Here is an 11,539-nt window from a genome sequence, read left to right as displayed (position 1 = left end):
TCATGCCACAGTTTCGTGTTTTGTTCCAAGCCATAGTTTATGCTGCTTGTTTCATGCCACACTTTTGTGTTTATTCCACGCCATAGTTTATGCTGTTTGTTTCATGCCACAGTTTCGTGTTTGTTCCACGCCATAGTTTATGTTTGTTTACCTCATGCCCTGTCAAGATTTCTTGAGAAGATTAAAATCATCTCCTACCTCACGCTGTCGTCCGGAGTTGTCCATTCTGCATTCCCGGGAGAACGACCCCGCAGTGAACCGCAAAACCCCCTCGTGACAGTTACATACCTTTTTACCTGCACCCTGCCTCCTGCATATTGTGTTCACGACAAACCATGTTCCCGACATCTACAAAGCAATTAGCTACCTGCTGCCCCCTACTGATATGTAAGAGTATTACACGGTTACTCTGCGGAGCTCTAGACAGCACATTATTTGCGGATTATAATTACTGGTTTGCAAAATTTTTTTTTAACCCAGGTGAAATTACACAATATCCGACGGCACACCAGACTGCACGTGGTGTGGTTGAAAAACACTGGATTAAAGGATGTGTTATTCGGCTTGAACGCGTGAATTCGGTCTACCGGTGGTTCTTATCGATCAGCGCAGAGTAATGTCGGTCTTTACGGCTACGCCTGCGGTTAGACAAGCGAGTGGAAAACTACTTCCTCCAGCCCGCTGTTATCACTGAATCAATCCATTAGGCCGCGTATTGAAACTGTGGTCACCCTCACACAACGCGTAGCGATCGTATACGGCGGCAAATTGAATGAGGCCAATATGCAATTCAGTTATGAGCAGCATGTTAAAACCCAGATAGAGATGGATGCATTCTTCCGGCCGCAGCGCATTACGTCCATACATTAAAATTGGAAAAAGGGAGCCATGACGCGGCGGCACGAGATGTAATTACATGCTGTTTAAAAACAGTAGGGGCAGGAAAGAGAAGTGTGTGTGTGTGTGTGTGTGTGTGTGCTGTGTGTGTGTGTGTGTGTGTGTGTGTGTCTGGGGGACCGGGGGGGGGGGGGGGACTACTGTTTGGCTTGGCCCCCTGTCCCCCTTCTTCCAAAGGACTGTGAAATCCGAAATTAAACGCTCGGCTATTGTGAGGCGAGTCGGCCAGATACATCTTCCTCTCTGGTAATTGTTTGTTTATTGGACTCTTTGCAAAAGCAGCGGTGAGAGGCCGTCTCTTGGCTGCGGGAGGAAGGTCACATGTCAATTAGTGTGGAAAGGGGGACGTAAAGAAAAGCGCACGGTCCGCTAAAGTAACATGAAATAATGGGAGCATATGTGGCGACCATGTTAAGTAGCCGATAGTGATGATTTGACCAACAATGAACTGGTCCTGGGCTGGTCACGGCATGTTGACACGACGACAGGTGCCATGACCCTAATGACCTTTTAACCGTTTTTTTGGCCTTTTGTCCACTTTTATTCTGGTCAATTTTTTACCCCAGCAGGCACAAGACATTGACACAACGTTGATTACCGTATTTCCTTGAATAGCCGCAGGGGCGCTAATTAATTTAAAACCTCTTCTCACTCCTGCGCTTACCAAAAGCATGCGGGATGGGCAAGCATGCGCTAATTATTTTAAAACCTCTTCTCACTCCGGCGCTTACCTTATCATGAAAAGCACATTTAATAAAAAAAAATGTTATTATGGTCTTACCTTTACTTACAAATGTTGTCCTTGTGCAGCTGCTTCTGATCAAAGGCAGTCTTCCTTATCTTTCTTCAGTTTTTAAAAGTCTCTGGAGATATTCCTTTAATTATTACCTCCTGCTTCGATTGAAAGTCCAGTTTAGAAAACTGTTTTATTTTAGATATGTTATCCTCCATGGTAAAAGTGCAAGCAAACGATCGCTGCTCATGCTTGCTGCTTGTTGTCTTCTTCTGCAGTACCGGTCTTCTGCAGTACTGGTAGTCGCAAGAAGGATCACTAGGGCCCTCTACCACCAGGAGGCGGGAGTCATTTAATGACTCATATTTGACCCGGCGGAAGTGCCAAGCATGCGCTAATTATTTTGCGAAACGAGTTTGACCCGGCTGTAATTCTAGGCAGGCGAATTCAATTCAAGGAAATACGGTATACATACACCGTAAACCCGAGTAAGTAAGCAGACTCAAAAAAAGTGAGGCTAATCAGTTGCCACATATTTTTTTTGAGTTCATAAACTCAAATATTTGAGTATATCAGATCGTAAATATTTGGAGTTTACGTTAAATGTACTTTTAAATTATGATTGAATTAAATTGAGCAATTAAGCCAGCTAAAAAAAATGTTCCTCCTCGTGTCTGCTGCCTGGGAGAGGAAGGGCACGCAAATGCTACAAAATAAAAGCACTTCCTCTATCTGTGTGTGTGTGTGTGTGTCTGTGCATTTAATAATTTATATATACATACACGCACAGAGTATAATAACAATACAAATCTATAATGCGATCGATTCATTCTTAATGTAGTCTTGATTTGATTTAATGATTTGTTCTTTCAAAATAAGACAAAATTATGTTGAATCCACTGAGTTTTAAGTAACCGAGTTAATTATTTTAAGTAGCAGTTACATAATCTGAAAATGAGTTAATATCAATTAAAAAAACAAGTTTAATCAACTTAAAAAGAAGGAAAATGTTACTCACACGCAACATTTTTAAGTAAGTACAACTTTTAACAACTTTTTAAGTTTACACTACTTATTCTAATTCATTGTTTTGAGCATTCGGGTTTGCAGTGTGTATGTTTTTTTTTTAAAAATTGACTTCTAAACAATGTTGCAAAATAGTTGCATTTGTAAATTGAGACAATGTTGGTGTTTAACGGTGGATCCACGTTGTTGGTTGGGAAATGACCCAACGTCACAACCCGACTTTGAGTAAACGTTGTCAAAAACAATGTTTCAACGTTGTTTTTGTGTTTTGTAAAATATTGTTTGGAAAATTACCAAATTTCAATGGTCAAATTAACGTCACAACCTGCATACTTGCCAACCATCCCGTTTTTAGCGGGAGAATCCCGATATTCAGCGCCTCTCCCGACAACCTCCCGACAGAGATTTTCTCCCGACAAACTCCCGGTATTTTGCCGGAGCTGGAGGCCACGCCCCCCCCAAAAAAAGTCTGCCGCAGCTGCGATTGGACCTGACCAGCCTCCGGGTACAAGTACTGGAGTACCAATTGCTTGCCAGGGAAGATCTTCCCCAGGAAGCAAGGATTGACCGGTTTTGGGCCATGCTAGGGAGAGATGGAAGATTCCACACTCTCGTGCATTTGATGAAAGCACTTTTGTGCGTGCCACACAGCAATGCATCATCAGAGAGGGTGTTCAGCATGGTTAGAAAAATAGTGACAGAGAATAGAAAGAGGATGGACAATTCAACCCTTAACAAAGCATTGTACTTTCAAGTACAACAATGAGTAGATGAGTGTTGTGTGTGTGTGTGTATATGTGTAAATAAATGAACACTAAAATTCAAGTATTTCTTTTATTTATATATATAATAAAATAAATATATATATATATATATATATATATATATATATATATATATATATATATATATATATATATATATATATATACATATATATATATATATAGCTAGAATTCACTGAAAGTCAAGTATATATATATATATATATATATATATATATATATATATATATATATATATATATATATATATATATATATATATATATATATATATATATATAGATGAAATACTTGAGTTGGTGAATTCTAGCTGTAAATATACTCTCCTCTTAACCACGCCCCCAACCACACATTTCAATGGTCAAATCAAGATCACAGCCTGACATTGAATAAACGTCGTCAAAAAGCATGTTGTTTCAACGTTGTAGCCGTGTTGTAGATTATTGGTTGGGAAATGACCAAATTTCAATGGTCAAATTAACGTTACAACCTGACATTGAATAAACGTTGTCAAAAGGCATGTTGCTTCAACACTGTATTTGTGTTGTAATATTTTGGTCGGGAAATTACCAAAATTCAATGGTCAAATTAACGTCAGAACCCAACAATAAATAAACGCCATCAAAAAGCATGTTGTTTCAACGTTGTATTTGTGTTGTAGAATATCGGTTAGGAAATGACCAAATTTCAATGGTCAAATCAACGTCACAACCTGACATTGAATAAACATTGTCAAAAAGTTGTATTTGTGTTGCAAAATATCTGTGAAGGCACCATTAATGGTGAAAGGTTCATACAGGTTTTGGAGCAACATACAGTGTGTTTCCATCCAAGCAACGTCTTTTTCATGGACGCCCCTGCTTATTTCAGCAAGACAATGCCTAGGCAGGTGTTACAACAGTGTGGCTTCATAGTAAAAGAGTGCGGGTACTAGACTGGCCTGCCTGTAGTCCAGACCTGTCTCCCATTGAAAATGCGTGGCGCATTATGAAGCCTAAAATAGCACAACGGAGACCCCCGGACTGTTGAACAACTTAAGCTGTACATCAAGCAAGAATGGGAATAAATTCCACCTGAGAAGCTTAAAAAATGTGTCTCCTCAGTTCCCAAACGTTTACTGAGTGTAGTTAAAAGGAAAGGCCATGTAACACAGAGGTAAAAATGCCCTTGTGCCAACTTTTTTGCAATGTGTTGCTGCCATTAAATTCTAAAGTTAATGATTATTTGCAAAAAAAAAAAATGTTTTTAAATATCTCGTCTTTGCAGTCTATTCAATTGAATATAAGTTGAAAAGGATTTACAAATCATTGTATTCTGTTTTTATTCACCATTTACACAACGTGCCAACTTCACTGGCTTTGGGTTTTGTACTTAAATTTACTTGAAATATTTTGACAATAAACATTGTTCGAGTTTTTCCTCATACACCTCAGTGGTAGAAACTGCTGTCAGCGACTAATTTTAGCCGGCAACAGCTGCAGCGACGTTACTAATACCACCGTTTAAAGCAGGGGTCCCCAAACTACTACCACCAGCATCCAAAATCCGGTCCACAGGAAGTCCCAAAAATAAAACATAAAAAAAGTTTTAAAATTTTTTTTTATTTTTTATTTTTTTCTCTTTCTAATCCATTTTCTACCGCTTGTTACTCTTGGTGTCTCCTAGCCGCTCAGGCAAATCATATTGTCTAAAAATGAATTTTCCCATCGATAACGTCACAATGTTAAATGTTGATGAACATCAATGTTAATTGATGTTAAATAACAAAACGGATTAAAGACTATATATATATATATATATATATATATATATATATATATATATATATATACACACATATATACACACAGCCTGGCCCCCGGCCAAATTTTTTTAACCCAATGCGGCCCCCGAGTCAAAAAGTTTGGGGACCCCTGGTTTAAAGTAAAGAAGCAAAAAATTGCTTGTGTTGTTCTACTAAAAAAAAAAATTCTCCCACCATTGTGGAACATTGGGCAGTTGTTGCATGAATATATGGAACACTGTACAATTTTAAAGCCCTCATAAATAAATCCGGAGACAGATATCTGTGTGACAGCTGCAGGGTCTGAGAGCAGGTGATGGAGGGAGAGTGGAGACTAATTTAGCCATATACTTGTAGCGCTAACGAGACCTCCACCACACACACACACACACACACTCACACACACGCTAACACACACATGGTGCAAATCATCTGTTGTGAACCCGGAGCACCTCCTTTCCTTTCCAGTGTGTGCACTGGTGTGTGTCTTTGTTATATGTGTGTGTATCCACGCACATGTGCCATATGGACTCACCTAGACACCTGTCAATTAAAAGGTAGACAAGAATGGCAACGGCGGGCTGATGAATAATTCAACTTTGGCGCCGAGTTCTGCTGAACTTTCGCAGGGAAGGTCGACGCCGTATACTGATACCACGCGGACAATAATACTGAAAAAATGTCTACTGAAAATGTGACCAAATCTGCTGGGTCAAAAGTATACATACAGCAATGTTAAAGGCCTACTGAAATTTTTTTATTTAAACGGGGATAGCAGATCCATTCTATGTGTCATACTTGATCATTTCGCGATATTGCCATATTTTTGCTGAAAGGATTTATTAGAGAACAACGACGATAAAGTTCGCAACTTTTGGTCGCTGATTAAAAAAAAGCCTTGCCTGTACCGGAAGTAGCGTGACGTCACAGGAGGAAGGGCTGCTCACATTTCCCCATTGTTTACACCAGCAGCGAGAGAGATTCGGACCGAGAAAGCGACGATTACCCCATTAATTTGAGCCAGGATGAAAGATTTGTGGATGAGGAACGTGAGAGTGAAGGACTAGATTGCAGTGCAGGACGTATCTTTTTTCGCTCTGACCGTAACTTAGGTACAAGCTGGCTCATTGGATTCCACACTTTCTCCTTTTTCTATTGTGGATCACGGATTTGTATTTAAAACCACCTCGGATACTATATCCTCTTGAAAATGAGAGTCGAGAACGCGAAATGGACATTCACAGTGACTTTTATCTCCATGACAATACATCGGCGAAACACTTTAGCTACTGAGCTAACGTGATAGCATTGGGCTTAAATGCAGATATAAACAAAAGAAATAAACCCCTGACTGGAAGGATAGACAGAAAATCAACAATACTATTAAACCATGGACGTGTAAATACACGGTTAATGCTTTCCAGCTTGGGGAAGCTTAAAAATGCTGTTGCTAACGACGCCATTGAAGCTAACTTAGCAACGGGACCTCACAGAGCTATGATAAAAACATTAGCGCTCCACCTACGCCAGCCAGCCCTCATCTGCTCATCAACACCCGTGCTCACCTGCGTTCCAGCGATCGACGGAAAGACGAAGGACTTCACCCGGATATCCGTGCGGTCGGCGGCTAGCGTCGGCTAGCGTGTCTGCTATCCAAGTCAAAGTCCTCCTGGTTGTGTTGCTGCAGCCAGCCGCTAATACACCGATTCCACCTACAACTTTCTTCCTTGCGCTCTTCATTGTTCATTAAACAAATTGCAAAAGATTCACCAACACAGATGTCCAGAATACTGTGGAATTTTGAGATGAAAACAGAGCTTTTTTGTATTGGATTCAATGGTGTTCGAATACTTCCGTTTAACTAGTGACGTCACGCGCATACTTCATCATACATAGACGTTTTCAACCGGAAGTTTAGCGGGAAATTTAAAATGGCACTTTATAAGGTTTTAGAATGGCTTTCCTAAAGTCCTGACTTAAATGTGTGGGCAATGCTGAAGAAACGAGTCCAGAAAACCAACACATTTAGCTGAACTGCACCAATTTTGTCAAGAGGAGTGGTCAAAAATTCAACCAGAAGCTTGTGGATGGCTACCCAAAGCGCCTTTTTGCAGTGAAACTTACCAAATATTAACATTGCTGTATGTATACTTTTGACCCAGCGGCTTTAGTCACATTTTCAGTAGACTCATAATAAATTCATAAAAGAAGCAAACTTCATGAATGTTTTTTGTGACCAACAAGTATGTACTCCAATCACTCTATCACAAAAAAAATAAGAGTTGTAGAGCAGCCATGACATTAAGTGTATGCAAACTTTTGATCGTGACTGTATTGGGGTCCCAAATGCACAAAATCAGGCGCCATCAGGTAGGAAAATTGGGTTTTGCATAATTCATAGAAAATTCAAGTCATTGCCACACTTTGAGTCAAAGGATCATCTAAATAAACAATTAGAAAGTCAGGATTGCAACAATACCCACAATGCATTAATATGCTCAAGCACGAGCAAACACACCAAACTGTGATTACATACAAAATGAAAATGTCTCACACATAAAAAAAAAAAAAAAATTGCCGCTCACAACGGATGCTAATGAGTTTCCTTTGTTTGAAGGCCTAACCATGACGCGCACGCTGAGCCGTGATGTGTGTGAAATATGATCAAAGAAAACGTGCTGAGTCGGCAAAAGGAGCCCTGAGATGTGCCAGGAACTGATACGCCTGATGAGGAACGAGCACTGACTATCCATACGGTGTGTGAGAGCTTGGCTTTGGATGGCAGATGTCACACCTCTAAGCCCCGCCCCCCCACCCGACAAGAGCCCACCTGTTGGACCAAAGCCATCTGGTGGTTGGTCTCTCTCTGCCTGTGTCTGACCCAGAACTGCCCACCTATGATATATGAGAGGATACAACTACAGGGTCCAATGCTGGTTGATTGTCTCCTTCAGGGGTGTCCAAACTTTTGACTTGGGGGCCTGCATTGGGCTAAAAAATTTGGTCGAGAGACGAAATTATATATATACATATATATATATATATATATATATATATATATATATATATATATATATATATATATATATATATATATATATATATATATATATATATATATATATATATATATATATATATATATATATATATATATATATATATATATATATATATATATATATACATATATATATATATATATATATACATATATATATATATATATATATATATATATATATATATATATATATATATATATATATATATATATATATATATATATATATATATATATATATATATATATATATATACTTTTGACTTGGGGGCCGCATTGGGCTAAAAAATTTGGTCGAGGGCCGAAATTATATATATATACAGTATATATATTTAAAAAGATGTGTGTGTGTATATATATATATATATATATATATATATATATATATATATATATATATATATATATATATATATATATATATATATATATATATATATATATATATATATATATCTATATATCTATATATATATATTTTTAATATATATTTTTATACACTACCGTTCAAAAGTTTGGGGTCACATTGAAATGTCCTTATTTTTGAAGGAAAAGCACTGTACTTTTCAATGAAGATAACTTTAAACTAGTCTTAACTTTAAAGAAATACACTCTATACCAGGGGTCACCAACCTTTTTGAAACCAAGGGCTACTTCTTGGGTACTGATTAATGCGAAGGGCTACCAGTTAGATACACACTTAAATAAATTGCCAGAAGTAGCCAATTTGCTCAATTTACCTTTAACTCTGTTATTATTAATAATTAATTATATTTATCTTTGTGGAAACACTGATCATCTTAATGATTTCTCACAATAAATATATATAGAAACAGATAAATATCAATATGCAACACTTTATTTTTATATTTTCTCTAAGTGCACATTTTTCAAATTGAACATTTTCAAATGATCACTTCTAAGACAGTCTTGTGAAATCACAATATCCCATTTTAACTTGCTAGCCACTAACATTTTTTAACAAATCATGAATTACTTTGCACCATGTTTGTACAAATAATAACTCATGTAAAATACAAAAGTAAACTCTCAAATTTTTAAATCATGTCACACTTTGAACTGGACACCAAATCTGTTATCTGTTTCTTTGTCAGTTAGTGGGAAGCCTGGCATTGCATGCTGTTAACTAGTGTGTTGTACTCTGGTGTGTAACTTGACACTGCAACTCTGAGTGAGTTGCAGATGTGCATCAGTGAGGCGTGTTCTGTGTTTGTTCTTGATGAAGTTCATGTCAGAAAAGGCTGATTCACAAAGATAAGATTTTTCCTCATTGTTTGCGGAACCTTCTTAATCTTTTGGACATATTTTCACAGCAATCTGGCCTTAAGCTTAATTATGATAAATGTAAAATGTTAAGGATCGGAAACCTAAAGGGAACGTCCTTTCGAATGGAATGCAAAGTGCCTGTTTTGTGGACAGATGGACCAGTTAACATACTTGGTGTTGTTGTCCCAGAAAATCTGGAAGATCTAGGCTTAGTAAATTATGATAATCGACTAAGAAAGCTGCACAAAATTATGCAATTATGGAAAGGGAAATCCCTAACCTTGTATGGTAAAATGTCTATTGCCAACTCGTTAATTATCCCTCAATTTATTTATTTGTTTTTGTCATTACCAGCTCCATCACAAAACTTTTTTAAGATTTATGAGCGGAGGGTCTTCGATTTTGTCTGGAACGGCAAACCAGAAAAGATTAAAAGAAAGGTTTTGTACAAAGAGTATGAATATGGGGGCCTGAAACTTCTCAACCTTGAAGCTATGTGTCTGTCTTTAAAAGCATCAATTGTTCCAAAGATGTATTTAAACATTGAGTGGTACACAAATGTCCTGTTGGACAAAAAACATGTACTGTATCAAAAGAAATTGTATCCTTTTTCACAAGTGATTCCCTCCCAGAGTCTGCTGGGTAAAGGAAACAATCCACTCATAGTGGTGTTTTCAATTTTATGTGCCAGAAAAAAGAGACAATATTTTGCAGCAGTTAATATGGATGAACTCTAATATTGTAATAGATGGAAAGCCTTTCTTTTGGAAAAATATGTTTGAAAGAGGAATCATTTTTGTCAATGATATTATCAATGAGAATGGTAAAATTATGAAGTATGATGAATTTAGAGCTATGTATGGTGATGCTTGCTCAAGCTTTTCATTTTATCAACTAACTGGAGTCATTGGGAAAAGATGGAAACAAATAATTAATTATGGAACTACTAAATTATTAGTTTGTAAACCTCTAATAAGAAATTCTAGCTGGCAAAAAGGAACTAAAATAAATAGAAAAATATATAATTTTTATTTAATAAAGAAATCTTTGAAGGCTGCCTCATACAACACAAATGGAAAATGGGAGGCCTTTTTTGACTGCCCGTTGCCATGGGATGCCATATTCAAACTAATCTATAAAACCACTATCGATGTGCAAAATCGTTATTTTCAAATTAAAATTATTTATAACTTCTTACCCACAGGGAAAATGTTAAAATTATGGAATATGACAGAGTCAGATGATTGCCGATTTTGTTGTCAGGAGCCTGAATCCACCCTACATTTGTTTTGGTATTGTCATATTGTGTCTTTGTTTTGGGTGGAAGTTGAAAAAATGTGTTTAAGGATTGGTTTGTTTATTAAGCTTAATGTGGTTTCTGTTATTTTAGGAGAGTTCATTGACAATCATGATTTAGTCAATTTAATTATAGTACTCGGTAAAATGTTAATTTTTAAGGCCAAAAACAGATATTCACTTAGTATTACTTTCTTTAAAACATTTATTCAGTATTTTCTAACTTTAGAAAGTTACATGGTTGAGAACGATAATGATGCCAAAAAACATTAAAAAAAAGATGAGAAGTCCTCAAAGGCTTATTTTGAAAGTATAATTATATTTATAGATTATATGATATCTGTTGTTGTGTTTCCTAATTTGAGTGACCTGGACATAATCTGGACTGTACATAAATGCTTATTTTGAAAATGTAATTTTGTTTATAAATGATATGCAATCTGTTGTGTTCCCTAATTTTTTTCTGTGTACATGAATGAAGGTGTGTGTTGCTGAGTCCGACTTGGACATTATCTGGACTGGGCCTGGTTTAAAAAACCCTTTAAACAAATCTAATTTCATTGACAACCTGGTCTATTGAAGATAAGGCCCTTTTTTAAAAAAAAATAAAATAAAATAAGATAAATAAATAAAAAACATTTTCTTGGATAAAAAAGAAAGTAAAACAA

The 11,539-nt window shown here is 36.7% G+C and overlaps 1 protein-coding gene across 1 annotated transcript in view; it reads right to left on the bottom strand.

Moving 5' to 3' along the window:
• The window catches only part of LOC133642398 (peroxisomal membrane protein PEX16-like), a 75,026-nt gene that overhangs the window by 29,531 nt on the left and 33,956 nt on the right, over positions 1-11,539 (bottom strand). Inside the window, exons 3-4 of the mRNA XM_062036563.1 lie at positions 8,055-8,119; positions 1,039-1,200 (exon numbers count right to left, since the gene is read on the bottom strand). Of these exons, the coding sequence (XP_061892547.1) occupies positions 1,039-1,200; positions 8,055-8,119 (227 nt within the window). The remainder of the gene's footprint in view (positions 1-1,038; positions 1,201-8,054; positions 8,120-11,539) is intronic.

The sequence above is a fragment of the Entelurus aequoreus genome, linkage group LG02, assembly GCF_033978785.1.
Source record: "Entelurus aequoreus isolate RoL-2023_Sb linkage group LG02, RoL_Eaeq_v1.1, whole genome shotgun sequence".
NCBI classification, from domain to species: Eukaryota; Metazoa; Chordata; class Actinopteri; order Syngnathiformes; family Syngnathidae; genus Entelurus; species Entelurus aequoreus.
This window is presented reverse-complemented; position numbering and strand designations above follow the sequence as displayed.